Genomic DNA, 19,229 nt, shown 5'->3' on the forward strand with positions numbered 1-19,229 from the left:
TAAAAAATTAATTAAGAAAAGGTTTAGTTCAATAGCTCTTTAGAGTATTTAAAAACCAGGCAATTTCTGTGTGCTACCTCAACTCCACCCCCCACCTCCCCCAAGCATCTAAAGGCTCCATAAAGGGAGATTTTAAAAGGCTGCTCTTCAAACGTTTGCAGAAAAACCACCTGGTATTGCAGAAATAGCAGCATACGTGTGCTACACACATGGAGGCCAACAGCTTTTAATATCATTACTGTCAAATTAGCAGAATTTGAGTGAGGTTTCTTGAGTTTTCACACGGTAAGAATGCACTGAAGCAGCCCACTGAGCTAGAAGCAAAAAGGGTGGAAAGCTGTTTTCCCCATACACCAGGCCACCCTTTGTCTGTTCACAGAGCTGCAGTTATTTTCACTCGGGTTGTCAATAAGAGAAAGCAATTCTGTAAGCACCGTTTAACCTTCTCATAAGAAACAACACAGGTCAGGCTGGTTAAATGCTGAATCATTTACGAGATCTGACTCTTCCTAAATGCAGATGTAGCAACCCCAGTACACTCTTTGTATTTCATACCTAGACTACATTTCACATAAATGATCACTTAGAAATGCTTCTCCTCTCTCTAAAAACGGGGAGAGAGATTTTTCCACACCAGTCAGTATACAAACGTATTTTCAGAAAGGACAACAGCAAGGCCTCTGGCAGGAAGAAAGATTCAGAGTTATTAAACTGAAGGTAGTGGCAGTACCACCACCAGTCTTGCTCAAAAAATCCCACCACTGTCGTTGAATGCCTCAGCCGTGTTTGGAAGAGACTGGGGTATGGATGTGGGCTGGCTTGCCAGAAGCTCAATCCTGAGACTTGATGCTCACAAATTAGGAGAAGCCACCAGATTTGTAGAGAATTACAACTGCCCTTTCAGCTGAGAGTGCAAGCCTGTAATTTTTTATTGACCTTCACAATTAGAGAGCTTTGCTGCACACCAAAGTGCCGTTGGACAATCACACAGCAGCAGTGGCAAAAAACTCACCATACTACAACCATGCATGTGGACTGTTTTCAACCCTTACTGCAGATGTGGACTGTGCTACTGTAACCCACGCTTTGTCACCTTAACCATTACACCTTGAAATCAACCTAGAAAAACGTGAGGATAAATCCAGCAGTTTGCAGTTAATAACATCTGATGAAGTGAGCTGTAGCTCACGAAAGCTCATGCTCAAATAAATTGGTTAGTCTCTAAGGTGCCACAAGTACTCCTTTTCTTTTTAATAAAATCTTACCTTGCTGGGAGCGGAGAACACCAATAGTCTCAGATCTAATCATCTGGTTTCAGAATGGAGTATGAAGTGTTAGTTTTGACCTACAATGCCCCAAAAGACCAGCTCCCTCCTTGCTGTACTGTCACAGCCGTTGTGGCCAGAGGCACTCAAGCTGGTATAGCTTTCTTGGAATAGGAAAGGGAGCTGCTTGTTGTACATTCTCCAGGAGGTGCCCTCTATTTTGGAATTGAGTCCCTCCCTGAAATTGACCATATCTGTTCACCTTTAGAGCATGCTGCAAAGACCAACTTTTAACCAAAGCTTCCGGGAAGGAAGGGATAAAAACTAGCCCTTAGAAGTGAGCTGAGTTCTGTTGGGTTGTTTGATTTGGTATTTTCTGGTTAGTTATTTTCTTCTAATTTTGGGGGGAGGGAGAAATGATGCTTTCAAACTTCACTGGCTCTAAGTCAAAATAAATATGAAGGTGGAACTCATGTGAAAATGTGTTTGGAGTAAAAGACCTTGGCCACAACAGAAAGGTCTTTCTTCCATTGATGCATGAAGTGATTTACATAATTAACTCCCACTAGCCGGGATAATGCGAGTTACATATGTATCGATCGGAGACCACACCAACTCCAGAGGCACTATAGCCAATTTCGAACAGGTAAAAGTGGAGGAGGAGTCTACTGGGATTCAACAGCACAATGAGGAAGATTCATACCAGGCAGGAAATGTTATCAGGGTAAGGGGCAGGAAATGAGCTCAACACTAAATTCTTTGGAGTGACGAATACAATCTGCTTCCCAGCTGCAGAGTTTAAAGTTTTGTCCTGGGACCTGTTGCATCAGGAATGCAGCCTCCAAGTCTCAGGCAACAAGTATCAGGTTCCCTTCATTTTTTCCTATTGCTCTGAAGTGTACATTATCTACAGCAAAAAAAAATAAATAAAATAAAATAAAAAATTGTGCTTTGTGTTGCAGGGTCACAATCTATTCAGACAAAGCAGACGTCTATGGTAGTGCAATCGCCAACTCCAACTACAGCATTCGCATCAACTTAACCTCTTAAAACCTCACCATGCTTCATAGGCTATGTCTACACTACGAGCCGGGGGAGTGAGTCCTTTGCTCATTTATACACATTCTCGGTGACCGAAGTGTAAATAGCACTGTAGCTGCAGTAGCAAGGGTAGCAACAACAGAGGCACAGTCCAGCTGTGCTGAGCACATGCCCACAACTTTCAGGCAGGTTTTGCACTCAGTGCAGCTCAGCCACGCCTGCTCTGCTGCGACTCAAACTATTCAAACAGTGCTATTTATATTCCAGCCACCGTAAGTGTGTGTAGCCAAGCAGCAGAACTACACCCCTAGCCTGTAGTGTAGACATAGCCATAAAGGGTGTCTTGACCACACAGTTAACCTGGGCTCTTACCCACATTTTAGCTCCATTTCCACCCTCCCCCACACACACCAAACCTCCAACTCACATGTCGAAGTGCTTAAAGCATGAACTAGGTTACATGGGTAGAGGTTAGAACCCAGGCTCCACTTTAACTCTCACTCCAAGCCACCCACTTTCTACTGAGAAAAGGCAAAACTCATTTGAGTGGCGAGAGTCCTCCAATGCCCTTCCCAAAACTGCCCTGGAAGGCAGACAAGTTCTCCTACAATTGATCACGAACTAAACCTAGAATATCGCAGCCCGAACTATGGGATACACCCACAGACATGCACAGGCAACACAAACAGTAAGCACTAGTGTGGGGATGCTTGCACCTAGGCTAGGCTAACCCAAGTTAACTGTGCTGTGAAGACATATTAGCAGAGTGCATCTCTGATAGGAAAATTACCACCTGTTTCTCAAGAATGGTTCCAATCACGACATTTGGGCCCTGCCTATGCTTTTTACCATGTGCTCAAAGTAGGTTATATAATGGCACTGTAACTCTCTGCACTGGCGCTTAAAACCATTGATAGCAAAGAGTGCAGATGCATCATTGCTGGAACAAAAACCAACACATACAAGTTTGTCTAGTTTAGACAAGGTCTTAAGGCTTGTCCACATGCAAAGATAAAACAGTTTAAATTAAACAGGTTTAACATCACACTGTTAGTAAAACCATTTGTAGACTAGGCCTTAGCGAGACAAAGCCTTTGGCAGCATCTGTTTGCACATTTTCAGTTCATCCTCAAATTCTTCACTTCTGTTCCACAACTAATGGGAGTCATAGGAGGCATTTCTGGAACCCAGACCACCGCACACACACACACACAAAAATGAAGACAAGCATTTCAAGGCCAGTAGGAAACACCAGAAAGCACGTTTTCTTTCAAAGCAAGTTAAGTTCCCATTGGATCATTACTGTATCATGTGACCTTAGTAAGGCTGTAACTGTTCCTCCCTCTCTGCAGTGGTGAAGATTCTCCCCCCTGCTCCAGATGCAATTTTCAGTTCTTTACTTTAGAAGTCTTTTGTTCTTATTTCAGTACCATCCTACTGAGACATCACATGCATACCAGTGTAAGTAGCCTACTAAGCAGACAGACAGGAAACACGCCGACTTTTTTAAAAAGGCTAATTGTGGTGAAGCAGACCCCTTTGTGTCAGTTGGGGATGGGGGTGGGAAAGGGACATCAGAGATTCAACACCTCATCAAGGAAAGCGTGGTGAGGAAAAAGAGTCAAACAGCCCTTCCAAAGTAGTTCACAAAAGAAACCAAATGGTATCCAAGGGGCCAAAAGTTGTTTTTGATAATGTTCAGAAAGTTAAACATATTGTGATTTGTCATCATCCATGGACAAATCCACTGGGCATTTTAACAGAATATGGAAAACATTTTGTAATACAATAAGCAACCTACCTGAAGAAATAGAAAAAGCCAAAAAAAAACGCAATACACATCCAACGAAAGCACAAAGATGAAAGCAAGTTATTACTTACATAAGTACCAAGTCAAAGTTGACAGAAGCACACGTATTGATCAATCCATACATTAACTAGCTTATCCTGTTCAAATTCTTGCAATTCACAGAATACATGCTTATTAGTCAAGCTGAAACTACATTTGACAGGTCATTTTTTCTGGTTATAATCAAGAGTCTGGCTGCATGTATCATTGGAGTAACATCTTGGAGAACTCTACAAATCAAATCAAACCAAACTAAAAACTCAAAAAACTCAAGGTCAACATCAATGGCCAAACATCTCCTCATTGAGTTAATATTCTTTTTTCAATCCAAGCCACCTTCAAGAGAGCTTTATGGCTCTGAACTCAGACATCCCCCCAGGAACCACTGACAAAGTACAACTAAATACCATAATGACAGGTTTCAGAGTAGCAGCCGTGTTAGTCTGTTTTCGCAAAAAGAAAAGGAGTACTTGTGGCACCTTAGAGACTAACAAATTTATTTGAGCATAAGCTTTCGTGACCTACAGGTCACTTGCATCCAGTGAAGCTTATGCTCAAATACATTTGTTAGTCTCTAAGGTGCCACAAGTACTCCTTTTGTAAATACCATAAATCACTGGTTGCACCGAACTATGATCAAGAGTCTATCACTTTAAAGCAGTGAACATAAGGGCATCACTAAACCGAACTCAAGAGAAAGGTGGGTTGGAACATCCCCAGCTCCAAATTGATAGCAGTCACCCTGGGTTTTGGATAAAGCATGGCAGTGACTATTCTCTGGGCAGTTTCATTTTGTTGTTTCTTGACTGAAGTTTCCATGAGGATTATCTGGAATGACGAAAAGCACTTTGGGAGTAGCAGCTGTCTCATCATACTTGTGGTTGCCAAAAAAGAATTGGGGATATTGCACTTCACCTACAGAATTGGGTAGATGAGCAAGAATTCCAAAATACCAGTTGGCTGCATAGCAGCCTACCACTGACTTACATGTGGTTACCACATAGTTACTGTTTAGATCAGTGGTTCTCGACCTGCAGCCCACTAAGCACACAGCTGCACCGCATGCGATATCCTCAGAGCCATACAGATTGTGTGGATGTGGCGCACATAAAAGAGCACTGCATGTGTGGCCCACAATGGTAAACAGATTGAGAACCACTAGTTTAGATTAAAGAACTGCATCTGGTCGTTTACTGATGTGTCTCCAACCTACGATCCAATCCTGATCTCAGTCTAGAGAACTATTTTAAGTGGAATCAGTGCTAGTTCAACAGGCCAGGGGACTGGAGCCCTCTTATCCACAGGAACAGTTATGGCACACGGGTGAAGCTTGCAGGCACCAGGTATCCTTGGCAGCAGGCCCATGCCTCTGGAATTTACTCCCTACAGAAATATGTTTAAGCATTAACTCAGATACTTTTAGAGAGAGTGTAAATTCTGCTGCAATGAATCGAGGTCCATTGTAGGTCACCAGTTGTTCTGGAATACCCAAGAGAACAAAAACGTGCACTTCAGTTTATCTGACATGTTATGTCTTTCAAGTACATTGTTTTGTGGTAAGATGCACCTCTCTCCCCCAGAACTTCCCATTTTCATTAAACACTACCAGGGAAGCTTTGCTCATTTAAGGTTTTTTATTTTACAAGCACCTAGATACAACAGTGATGGGCACCCTATAGAAGCTTCTACTGATAAAGAGATAATGGTAGTAATAGGCAGCAGCACAGAGAGCAACAATAAAAGCTTCCTCATAGCTGTCCTGCAAATTATGATTCTCTATGACCTGGATAGATCACTTCTAGGAGTCAGAGAGGTTCATTGAATTTTTGGCCTCTGCTGAGATTGGAAACAAGGGGGTGGATCAATTAGCCCCTAAAATACAATTATGTACGCCAGAAACTTAGACCTACTACCTAATTTCATACAGGTCACTGAACAGCCACAGGCTAACTGCCCTGAAGGCCTTGTCTACACTAGTTATTTTCTCCCCTAAGATGTCCCACTGATGCTGTCAATGGTGCACCTCCACTAGAGGTAGTGCCAGAAGAGGCCAGGCATCAATTTATTTTTTTAAAGAAAAATTATTACTGTGTCCTCCGGACCTACCCTGAGCCAAGCTAAATAATCCTGGGGTTAAAACACTTACTCACTAGCAACTTGTCTGCATTAGCACGGTTTCTACCACTAGTGCAAGACTTTTTGGGAGAAAGAAACTCCCTTCAGTCACCATCAGTGACCACCGAGATTCAAACTGAAAACAGAGATGAAAGGCTCTTTATCCCATATTAGCCTCCTAAAGCCACACAGTTCATGCCCTTTACTCTAGGAGTCCATGATGGAGTAATTGGCAGATTAGCAGATACTTCTACTTCCTATGCTACAAGCTCACCATTACACGACATGTGTCCAGATACCGCATGTGGAAAACTGCATCCATATAAAGAAGCCATAGCATGCAACCGGCAATAGAATTCTTAAGTACATTTATCAGTACTGAGAAAGCTTGAGATTCTTCTCTCCTCAGCAACCTTTTATATATTCCTTCAGAACACGTGGCCATTTTAAAGTAAAGCAAAAAAATTAAAATAAACCGGAAGATCAGCTTGAAGGTCAAACCAACCAAGGTCTCAGATCATTGTTATTATAGAAACACTAGTTACTGCCTGGTTTATAAAAGAACACCTCCACACATGCATACATTTTGAAAATGAATACTCATGACTAATTGTTAGAGAGATACCTGTATTAACTTAAAATCCAATGGTAAGTAAGCAGATTAATTTACCCTCTCAAGGAAAACGCTGCCATTTTCATTGCCCTTATAAAACATGTCAATGCCACAGAAATATTTTGATTGATTGAGCTTTACCTCTTTGGAGCAAAACATACAAAAAATCAAACAAAAACCAAGATCTCCTTACTCAGGGCCACACAGTTTGGGGCAACTAAGTCAGCTACAACTTTGGTAGAAACTGAGCTACTTTTCTCAAAAATGCAGAAGAGAATGGTGTAGATGGGGAATTAGTTAGCTACCCAAAGAAAGTCAAAGATGAATTTCCAGGCTACAATTTCTAGCATTTTTAAGCACAATCAAATTGTAAGCTCTCACCATCTATAATTCATAAAGCTCTGCTATTTATAATTTGCATGAAAATACTTGTCCAAATGTAGACAGAAAAACACTATTTTAGATTTAAGAGAATGGAAGCCAAGATGCTGCTATTAAAAGTTATTAGAATAAGAAAAAAAATAAGACTCAAAATTAATAGCGCTGTCTAAATTTCATCACTGCACATTTACTCCTGTAGATCAAATCCTCTCTTGGTTTAGAGTTAATCTGCTTATTTGGTTACCTTCTTAGAGTCAAGATGCCAGGAGCTGCTTATGTGCCACCATTTCTACCATGATAAGCAAATCTGCAGCCTCACCCTTGTCTAAGTTTATTTTATAGAAATAAATGGGATCCCCAAATCATTTTAACAGCTTGTTAAAGATTTCAGTATTTCAGTACTTCAGCAGTCTCTGAATAAAGTCTGGAATGACTGCCACACAGCACAAGCTATTCCTATTCCCCAAAGTAGACACGAGTCAGCCAAGCATCTACCGTTCAACAGCCATGGCTTGTGATTTTTTTTTTAATTTAAATTAAAAATACCTAAGGATGAGTGAGTTGCCTGGGTTATTCTTTCAATTGACAGCATTGGCAAGTAAATTTAAGATTTTATTTTTGTAAGCTTTTAAACTCAGAGGTTTTATTATGTATATAAGCTATAAAAATGTGGGCTGGAAGGCCAGAGTGCACCAATATTGCAGTTAATATGAAGTTGAGCCACAGGACTGCCAGCTCTTATCCAAGTGCAGTAAGAAAAACCTGGTATAGTCGGAGCTCTAGCTTAGTGGGTTCCAAACTTTCTGCCTAGGCAACCTGTCACCTGTATTTCGTCTTCTTCTGCAACCCACCCAAGGTCTAAACTACTTGGGGAGCGGGACACCATCCATTTCCTCTGACACCACCTCCTCATCCCACCAAGGGTGCACAGACCAACGGGGCCTCCTCCATCCTGGCCCTGCAACTCTAATCCTGGCCCAGTGCAAAGGGGAGGCTCTGTGCAGGTGATGGTAGTAGGGAATGCTGGCAAGTAAGCCCACCCTGGACTCAACCCACAACAGCAGTTCATGTCCTGCTGGCTGGGCCCGGTGGCTCCCCAGGCATTACAACAGCCAGGCCAAACCTGAGTGGCACTCAGACCTGGTTTCCTCAAGATGAGCCTTCTTCCCCTCTCAAGACATTCTGTGTGCACAAACATTCACACAGCAACTTGATTTGAGCTAGCCTGCCTTTATGAATGCCCCCATCGCTTTTGGATACTGTTCCGATACACAGAACAGAATGCACCAATTCCTGCCCTCTGCTGTGCTTAAAAACACATCCACCCACATCTGAGGAGAAGAAAAAAAAAAAGACAGCAAATCAATGCCTTCTGTGTTGTAGATGGGACTCATTAAGCAGCTCAAAACTTTCTTTTAAGACTACTTCCCCCAACATGCCACATGGCTTTACTCTTCACTCTCTCCTCCCCCACACGTATAGACCACAATAAGATCAAGGGCTCTCCAGAATAAAAACTTCTGCTTTGACTGATCTCAAAAACAGTAGCAAGGAAGTTTTCTACTAAAATGTGGGCCTAGTCCAAGATTGAAGGGTTCCCCTTCCTACATACAATTTAAGTAAGGCTCAATTTCACACACAACCCAAAATCCAGCATGCTGGACGAAGCGGCAATACAAACATGCTTTTCTACTGAAAGCCCTGCACACAGCCCAATCTTAATTTCAGGTTTATTCTTGTTAACAGCCACATTTCTCCTGCTTTTGGGACACAGCCATTGGATGGCTTCCCCCACATTTTATCAGTGTCCTGGAGGAGAGAGGCAAGCAAAAGCCACCACCCTCAAAACAATGATAGAGGTTTTACTGCTTGTGTTTTAAAACCAAGACTTACAGCATTATTCCATGGAACGTACTGGAGCACACAGAAATGTACACATTGGATTCAATGGTGCTGGAAGTATCCAGTTCAGGATAATTCCCCTCCCCCAAGCCACATTTACATATATATTTGCTTCCACTCCAAGTGCTTAGGAATGACAAGTTGTAGGCTTATTTTTCCCCAAGCTTAAATTCTTACCGAGTGCCAATCGCTAATTCTTATCTAGACTTGTCAAAAACTGCACAGTACTATTATAACATCATGCCCACGCTGACTCCAGAGTACAAGCTGCACTCCCAAATAATGCCTGTTCTTGTAAACATATGATCGTTTTATATTTAGACTTGCAAAATAAGTAGTGTATTTTAATTCCAAATCCTTGCTTCAACTGATTCAAGAAATGATTAACTCTCACACTAGTGATTCAAGGCAGCACTTCTGGGTCACAAGCCCTAGAGCGTAACAGCAACGAAGTAAATATTTACGGTGATGGTGAGAAGTAACTGCCCTCCTCTGTAAAATGAAGGTAATACTCATACCATCAGAAGTGCTAACACAACGTGTAGAAGGTATTATTACAAAATTCAAAGCATTCATCTAACCACCCGACCACTACAATCCAAGATAGCTCTATCACAACTAACAGTTGGGTGGTGATTGCGAACCAAAATCCCAAAGCTAACTGGAATGTATAAAAGCTGAAATCGACATTAATATGTAACTATCACTGTGAGACACTAAAGCCTGGGAGGACAAGCCCAGTGGAAGGGACACAGAGGTTTTGCACAAAGCCATCAATGAAGAACTGATCTTCCAGTGATGAATGATACATGCTCCCCACGCTGACGCCTCAGTAGATAATCCAAGGCGACCAGAAGAACAATGTTTCAATGTAACTAGGTAGGTGAATGCAGTTGCGTAAATTTCTCCCGCTATGTTACTATTTAACTACAAAAAGAAGGGGGTGTGAAGAAGCAGAGACATGGAGGTTAAGTAAACTGAAAGTTGAAGAATTTTAAAATTCATCTGGTTGTCATGGGGTCACCAGAACAAGGAATAAAATCTGGAATAAATGCATTTGCTAAATTCAGAACTAGTGGGGGAGAGGAAGAAGAGAATGTGCAGAAGCATCCTAAATGCTTTGTTATTTCATGACTGAAGTTGGTCATTAAGTGCTGGCTTTTCACAGTCTTGATTCCCTAGCCCATAGCACACTGGGTTGCAATGAATGTCTGCATGGTGGAGGGGTGAGTAGGGCTTGGTTCTCCTTTTATTCCTGATTTACATCAGTCTGACTAAGTCCACAGAGTAGTCCCAAAGATAAGACTGGCATAAGCAATAGGAAATCCTGATCCAAAAATGAGTAATACAGAAGACTAAAGCTGTTCTGTTTAAAAATTAGTCCAATCCACAGGTCCAATTTCTATGAACATCAGGGTATGATTGCATCTAGACCATCTCTAGTTGCTACACATTACAAACAGTTATGGCAAGGATACGTTGCAGGAATTAATGCAAGCTGTCAATTGGCTTCTTCCTTGGGTCATGACCTAGCTCCAAATTTTGCCATCCATTATATGACGCGGGGGGGGGGGGGGGGGGGGAGAATACAAGAAAATGCCTTGGTACATATAGCTCGTGACAGCACAAAAATGTACCTGTTTGAAACCATTACAAAGAAATTTAATCTATATTTTTGACTGTTCCATATTCTAAGATTTTAGAAAATCCTGATTACAAAGATATTGAAACATCTGTAATGCATCAGGTACCAGCTTCTAGTTCCCATTTTGTTTCCTGGTCACCTGCCCATTGATTGATACATTTTTAGAGAATAAAAATTTGGCTTCTAATGGACAGATGGCACATTAAAATAATCCCACTCAACTAGAGCTCGGGATCCACATTTCCCAGCTGCTTCCTCCAAGGATATATGTATTTAAAGTTCAGAAAATGTCAATTTAAGAAGATTATTTTCAGCAAAAGTTGATCATTTCTCCATCATGAGCAAGAAGAACAAAGCCTCTTAAGTTAGCAGAAACGAATAGTGAAGAGTTCAGACATCCCATTTCAGAAATTCCTCATATTCCTTATGTTTGAGACACACTACACAGTTTTGCTAAGTATGAAAAGGAACACTGTTTAGCTATTTGAATTGTCAACTCTAACGATAAATCCATGCACAAAAGATAAATAATTAACCAATTATGAAGCACTTTACCCTTTTCCTGCATTTTGCTTTCCAACCTTCATCCTTCCAATAAGCGTACTTGCCTGGGGGTGGGGAGGGGGAAAGCAAGATAGAGGGATAATTACAAACGTCCACAGAATTCTGGGTTTAGGTTTTTCCCTCTTCAGAATTTAAATAAAAAGGGGAAGGGGTGGAATTAGCCAATATATGGTCTTAAAGCAAATGCCAGAAATGGAAGAAAACAAGGGGATTTTTTTTTTTAAATCCAGTTGCTTAACTTGATTAAATTAAGAGGCATAAAGATGGATAGGGGTCTACCAGAAGAGAAGTCATTTGTGAATGAGGCGGAAAGTAAAAGCATGGTGAGGCACCCCCAGTTGCATAAACACTAGCTAACTGAGGACAACAGGCTCATAAGTAAGCGTGGATGGATTTGCTTGTTACCCATGTCAGTAAGTGTCAATTTCACCATATGCAGACCAACTGATGAAAAACATATTTCCATTGATAACAGAAGTGTACCGATAGACAAAGAAAGGTAAATGCTGCTTGAGAAAGTATTAGTTTCATTAAGGATGTTTACTGTGTATATCTTGTACATGATGTTGACAATTTGTGTTAATGGTAAAGTTTAACTTTTCGAACCTCAACATCTACTATCCAATAATCATTGTCTGACCCCCATTCTAATCTGACACCCACAGCCCCCAAAAGTGAAAATTTAAGAATAAAAACAACAAATGCTTAAAAATAAGAATCAGTATTATCCACTGAAATTTTTTAAAAGTGAGTTCTGCCACATCTACTTATACAAGCTCAAGCAGAAGTTATGACATTTCTCTTGCCTTCTAAAAAAAACTGATACCCATTAGGGACTGAAATCTTTTGATCAGCTTCAGATTTTAGCCTTGGAACATTTGATGAATTTAGAGAAGACTAGACACACACACACAGGTTTTTTTTGGGGGGGGAGGGGGTGAAGTAGGAAATAGCTGTATTCTCCTTTCCCCCTCCTCATTAATAATCCATTAGTAGGGGAGCTCACATAAGAAGAGAACAAAAGAACTAAAATCATATTTGTAACATTACACCAATCTCCCAATAGGGTCCCCCCCCATCTGGGATCTCACATTTTAGTTGGCACATTCTGAACAGATTCAAAGCTCAGAGGATTATCACTATCAAAAACTGCAGGAAAACAGATGACTTCTAAAGCAATTCCATACCAGAAGTTTGAAGTAACTCATTGCCACGAACAAATGGAATCACTTATGCACGCAGAGGAATGATTAACTGTAAAACCCTTAAAAGGTAGTTTTACATTTTTAAATGTAAATAATAACACAATATACACAAACTGGAAATTTTAAGGTATTCCACTCAATCCTGTCAAAGTGAATAATTGAAAACTTTATTCCATTATTTACATAGTTTACTGAGCAGCCATTGCCAAACAAATATCCAAAGGCCCAGTTGCAACTCCCAAATGCATGCGTATATGTACGTATAGGTAGACGGAAACAAAACAAAATTAAATCAAAATAAAGAGATTTGCAAGTTCTGAAGAGATCTACCAAGAAATTCCAGACAATGCTGAAAACTGCTACCTCCAATCCAAGATGGATAAAATAAACCTATCGGATCTCAGTGGGATATTAAAAGATGGCTCTGCAAGTAACTCTATTCTGTACAATTATTGATACCGTGTATAAAACAAGATCTCAAATTTTCAGGATGGATCTTTCAAAAAAAGTCAGTCTATTAACCAGATGGTGAATTAAGGTTAAAGAAGATGCCTGGAGTTACCATCAGCAGCATATTATAATTGCTTATTGCTCCCCCTTTCATAGGATAACAATTTTCTCGTGGGTCCCATCTCACCGAGACCCTTTTCAGGTAGCACAGTAGATCCCATGAAAGGAAGGGTTATGGGGCTCAAGGAACCTTACAAAAATTAAGTATTGCTTACAGTTGGTCACCTCAACTCACAGATGAGTCACCTGCTGATTTCAAACAGTGGTGAAAGCAAAAGGAAAATATCAGGTCAAGAAAACCACTTGGAATTCTACCTAACAGGGAGAAAGAGGATGTATGTGAAAGTTGGTAGAGTTGCTTTGGAAAGATTAGTAAAGCAGGTTTTACAGCAGATTGAAATTGAGAGCACGTGGGGGAGATGTTTAACTATAGGACCATCAGCCAAACATCTTCCGTTAGTTTTGTTTAGATCTGTTTACTCAGTTGATTGCATGACCATGTAGACACGTGTTCTCCTCCGGTCATGCATTAACTAGGATTATGGGGACAAAATAGATGTAAGTACACGGAACTGTATCAGTGATTTGATTTTCACATCAGGGAAATTTTTTTTTTTTTTTTTTAAAACATGTGACTTTTCCCCGAGAGAAAGAAAATGGCTGTGGTACCCTTGCTGTGATAAGATCCAGTATTAGATCTCTGTAGCCCCAACCATTTGAGCTATTTACTGCAGCTTTCCACAAACTGATTAAATAAAATGCTTTCTGGGGATTAGAGGGGGAAGGAGAAAGAAAATAGAGCATTGGCCTTTCTTCCCTCCCTCGAAGTCTATACTCCAACATTTATGCTAAAAATGATCATGGGGGTCTCTGTCAGACCCAGAAGTGCAGTTGCCCAAGTTAGACGTGGAAAGCAGTCTGCATGACATACCCGTCGGCTATACCCAAAGCAGTGGTGAAAGGATTAAAACAATCCAGTCAAGAAGAGGAGATTGCACTATTAAAGGATCCATACAGGAGCCATGGAATCTCACTTGCCAACTCTGTAGATCTCTATCTTCATAAACACATAGTGGAGAAACAGGGTCCTCCACCCCCCACCCCCACTCTCTCAAACTCCACCCCAGTTCTCAGGAGAATTTCAACTCACTGTTTAAACAATAACGTCTTCCAAGACAACATCCATTCTCCATCACACTTATTCAAGAAGATTGCCTTGAAGTTCTCTCTTCTCCCATCCACCCATAATGCAAAATATTCTGAAGCTCATGAAAGCATTGTGACTGACAGAACAGTTCAAATCAAAGGCACAAGACAATTCATGTGTGTGTGAATATCTAATGTTAATGCTATTATCTTCACTTAGCTATAGTCTGTTTACTATCGCATTACATTATTACCCTAGCCTAGATCAAAAGTGTATGTTAGTGAGAATTTACTTGATATGTAAACTTCATGAAAACTAATACAAGATTGTTTGGATTGCTGCAACTAAATGCATTGTGTATACTTCTCTAATTGGATTGCCTATCAAGTGGGACTGGGGCCTTGGAACTATAAAATGAAGAAGCATTTTAACTTCAAAGCATGGGTCATGGTGTTCTACAACGGGAAATCCAGACTCAGTCTGCATTTAGTCAACAGACAAAAAGCCGATGCTGTGACAGAAACACTTGCCAGACTGCTTTTTCGGGAAGATAGCTATAAAAAACAGATCCAGAGAACAATCACATATCTGAGCCATTTGGACACTTTCAGGGAGCATTCCAGATGTAAGACAGAGATCCCCGAAGTTATTTTGGGTGACCCTGAGAGATCTGTGGAAAACTAGCAGATTACTACTTCTTTCCTATCACTTTGGACTTAAAAACTTAGACTCACCTGTTCAGGTTATTTTACTTCCTTGAACTTTTCAGTAACTCTCACTTGTTTTTCTTAGTGAATAAATCTTTAATTTGTTTACTAGAGAAACTGGCTGACAGCATTTTTTTTTTTTTTTTTGGTATGGGATAGAGTATCCATTGACGTAGGGTAAGTGACTGATCCCTTGGGATTGGGAGTAACCTAATGTGAGGTGATTTTTTGGTTTTAATAACCTTTCATCACAAAGTCTAGTTTGCTTGCATAGCAAAATGCATTGGAAAGCCTAAGGGGACTGTTTGTGGCTGCAGGAGGGCACCTGTGGTTACTGGCTTGGTAAAATTTAATTATAGAATATACCACCTGTTTGTAGTGTCTGCCCTATTTTCTGACAGTTTGACCTGAGCCTGGCACTCTCAGTCGTGAGCTATTCTAGACAGCGTGACAAGCACAATCAACCTATCAAATTCTGTCAGTTTTATGTCCCATCCATGTTTCAAATAGGGGAAATTAAACCACTAATGTTGATTTGGAAAGCCACATTCTCTACAGCTCAGTGGGATACCATTAGACAGCTCTACATATCTACCAAGATCTGAACATCCACACACCGAAGAGATATTACAGTAGCACCCACAGACCAAATTCAGGTTCACAGTCCTATTGTGCTAGATGCTAGATTAAAACCAATGGAAGATGACATGGCCCTTTCTCCAAGCAGCTTACGAAGTGGAGATCAAAGAAGAGATAATACTGCTAGGCTCCAGGAAGGAAGCTACAAGTCAAAATTGACTTGGAGATAGCACAATAGCCACTTGCGGGCTGGGAAGTCAGTCAGTCAGTCTGAAGAGAAAAATCACCAATGGGTACAGTTGCACCCCAAAAGGGACATGATCATGACTGCTGTACCAAGGGAACAAACATGTAAACGTCAAAATTAATTCTGAACAATGAATTGCCACCAACTAATGACATTTTGTTCCAACACATTCGAAATCTGATGATCTCGTTCACTCAGTACCTCACAACCATAGGGCTGTAATTATGACCTTATTCATAACCAATAAGGGTGTCAGTTGGTGAACAACAAAATACAACTCCAAATAAATAATTTTTCAAACCAAATTTAGGGATAATTAGCAACTTTTAGGTTAGAGAACATGCACACAAGGTCATTGTTTGTGGATTAAGGATTTTAAGTGATGTCTCAAAACACAGCTGCCTTACATCATCCCAGTGTGGAATGCAGCTAAAAATGTGTTAAGCTTTCAAATGCCAACAAAGATAGAGGAATTTTGTTATATCTGAGCAAGACAGATAATACCTTGCAATTTATATAGCATCCAAGTGTGACAAACATGATTCATTTCAACTACCACTGCTGCAGCCACCTCAGGGTTGAAATACCTTTAGCAACACTAATTAACCGAAGGAGAGTAAAATAAGAAGATCAACATCCAAATGTAACTACAGGGGCAATTTAGAGGCAGCATGTAATGAGTCAGATTTGGAAATTGACCAAAGACACCACACTTAACATGATACTGTTTGCTACACTAGGACAATGGTATTTTTAATCACAAAATGGTCAGAATTTTGGATTTTAGCCTCAAACAGTTCAGTGCTCCCTATCACTGTGCTGGAGCACTGGTTCTAGAGAGACAATGCCATTTCCTGAACCAGCAACAGTACCTCCTCCTACTCCTTGGCATTTTCTTACAGAGCTTCCATTCCAATATTGACCACAGCTGATTCTATTTCAGGTGCAAGAGCTGATGAGATCACAGCCAAAGAGTATATGATGGCAGGCTTGTAAATAAATCTTCAGAATAATAATAATAAAAGCAGCTTATTACTCTAAACCCTTCTCAGACCCATCATTCAACAGAACTGAGCTACAATATTCAAGAGCTCTAGGTTAAGGAAGTGCCTTGTGCATTGTTTCAGAAAGCTGGAGGAGGGAACCCTCCCCCGACCCATTTTGAAACAAGAGGCAGTATGGGGGGGCCCCCCACATCTTCCTGCATATTTTAATTTACTGAGTTTTAAGCACCACCTACATCTCACTTCCAGCCATCGGAGTAGAGGACCAAGTCTATCTTTTTGAAGCAGCACCTCCAGCTGGCTCTTGGCATTCCACTAGACTAACTAGTTTGTCAAGTTAACATTATGTTTCACTAAATAAGAGGTAGAGGGGAAATGTATATATTATTTATAAAAATATATGTACACCTTGCAGTTCTTTTGCCTCCCATCCAGGGATCTCAAAGCATTGAAGCACTAATGAATTAAGCTTCACACACCCCTTTGAGGAGCAGCTCACACTTCACTATTTTACACAGACTCTTTTACCAAGAGACTTGCACCAGGTAACACAAATCTGTAACTATATCCAGAACCCCAAGGCCATCTCCCCCCCGACTCCCCCCATATACACACACACAATGTACCAAACAAGTTTTAGACAACAAGCTAAATGCAGTTTATTTCCCCACCAGCAACAATTTGCCAAGTCACAAGCACACAAGTATATTTTCCACAAAAATTATCTTTAACACTTTTATGCTTGTAAAGTTTTCAACACTAGCATTTCACCACCCTTTTTATCACCAAGGGCATATAATGTCCTGACCAAGCCTTAAGCTCATTTGCACCAACACCCCGCTCTCCTTTGGAATATATAAATAAAAGTTCTTGTCATTGCAAATGCCAATTACATTCAGAACAGCAGTCCAAATATGCACAGTAAACGTAGGGTGTTAAAGTCAGGGCTGTATGAAGAAACACAGCATGTGAAATTATTGAGTGGAAGCCTGAATATTATAGCTTTTTGGCACAGACAGCTATGAAGAGTTGATGTGAACAAGGGTTCACAATATTGGCAAGTGATACACTTTTTTCTGCTTCTATTGAGGTTTTTTAAAGATTCCCTAAGGGAAAAAGAAATTGAAAAGCTATTCACTGCTTATCACATTTCAAACCTAACCATATTTTAAAGCATCCAGAAAAAGAAACCCATCTCTAAACTCAAGGATTTTCACACAGAAAAAAATTCCTTTCATTAGGTTGCATTAAAGTAACATGGACATACCTAGGAGTCCACCCTTACGAGGAAAAAAAAATTACTGCAAATCCCTTACAAGATTGCACTGCAAATTCTTCTCCCCGTCCCCACCCAAATATCTAGTGCAAATGCCTGCATTACTGAGTCAAAACTGTAACAATACAGACGGATGTAAAATTATTCCTACCTTTGACCTGAGTATCATATTCAGCTATGATCTCCTTATCCTTTTTGAATTTAGCTGGCGACGTCATGTTTTTCCTTTCCAAAAAGATTAATCTCAGAACAGATCCACCAGAATGCAACAAATAAATGCAATTTTGTTTCTCCCAAAGAAATGCCTTGGTTTCTTGTCCTTCCCCCCTCACAACAAAAAAATCAGTCCATGGGAAGAGGGTGTGAGACGGAGTGCGGCAGCAGAAACATGCAGATGTTAGGAAATCAGCGGGTGGAAAAGGCAGTTTTGTTTCCCTGCACCAAAACCTTTATCAGCAACAGCAGCAAGCTTCAGCCGAGAGATCATGTAGCCCCCAAAGGCTTTTCCCGATTAACAACATTAATAGCACAGTCAGGGAGTGGAAGTCCTTCCGCACAACATGTTGTGTGTGGGTTTGGTTTGCCCTTTTTTTTTTTAAATAGGCTCAAAGATGATGCACATAAAATCCCAAACGGGAGCAGAAATGAAGGATCAGATGTTTTCTTCTTTGGTTTTGTTGCCTGTAAATAGAAAAATATTTTTAAAAAAATTACCCTGAGTTACAAGATGCAAGGAGAAAATTTGTGATTTCTGCTGTAGTACTGCAAATTCCTCTTTAAACTGCAGCATATTACTACATATGTGCATCACCCAGGTAAGCAAGATAAAATGCATGCATCATAGCAAGTACCCCCACCCCCAAAAAAATCTCATTGGGAGAGCTCAGTCCCCAGAGAAAAAGGGGTGGGAGTGAAAGGAAACTAGCCTGCACAAAAATCACTTCTCTAAATGAGCAAAACAGGGAGAAAGAGAGGTACTGGAGAAGCAGCAACATGATACACTGAAAAATTAGACTCAAATCCCTAAATTACACGAACTGCAGGAGCTCAAAAATGAATCCACAAACCATTTTGTAAACAAGATTAATCCCCTTTGGCATAGCTAAAACAGCAGCCTGTGATTCAACAGACGTGGCAGCTTTATTATACATTATTGCTATGATTACCACTGTTTGGTTC

General features: G+C 40.5%; 1 protein-coding gene across 5 annotated transcripts in view; it reads right to left on the minus strand.

Moving 5' to 3' along the window:
* Positions 1–19,229, minus strand: part of SRGAP2 (SLIT-ROBO Rho GTPase activating protein 2) — a 209,083-nt gene that overhangs the window by 187,335 nt on the left and 2,519 nt on the right. For all 5 annotated transcript variants that reach the window (XM_048826403.2, XM_048826402.2, XM_048826401.2 and 2 more), the window contains exon 2: positions 18,202–18,731. In XM_048826403.2, coding sequence (XP_048682360.1) covers positions 18,202–18,268 — 67 coding nt within the window. In that variant the 5' untranslated portion in view covers positions 18,269–18,731. The remainder of the gene's footprint in view (positions 1–18,201; positions 18,732–19,229) is intronic.

This window comes from Caretta caretta, chromosome 21 (genome assembly GCF_965140235.1).
Source record: "Caretta caretta isolate rCarCar2 chromosome 21, rCarCar1.hap1, whole genome shotgun sequence".
Classification (NCBI taxonomy): Eukaryota; Metazoa; Chordata; order Testudines; family Cheloniidae; genus Caretta; species Caretta caretta.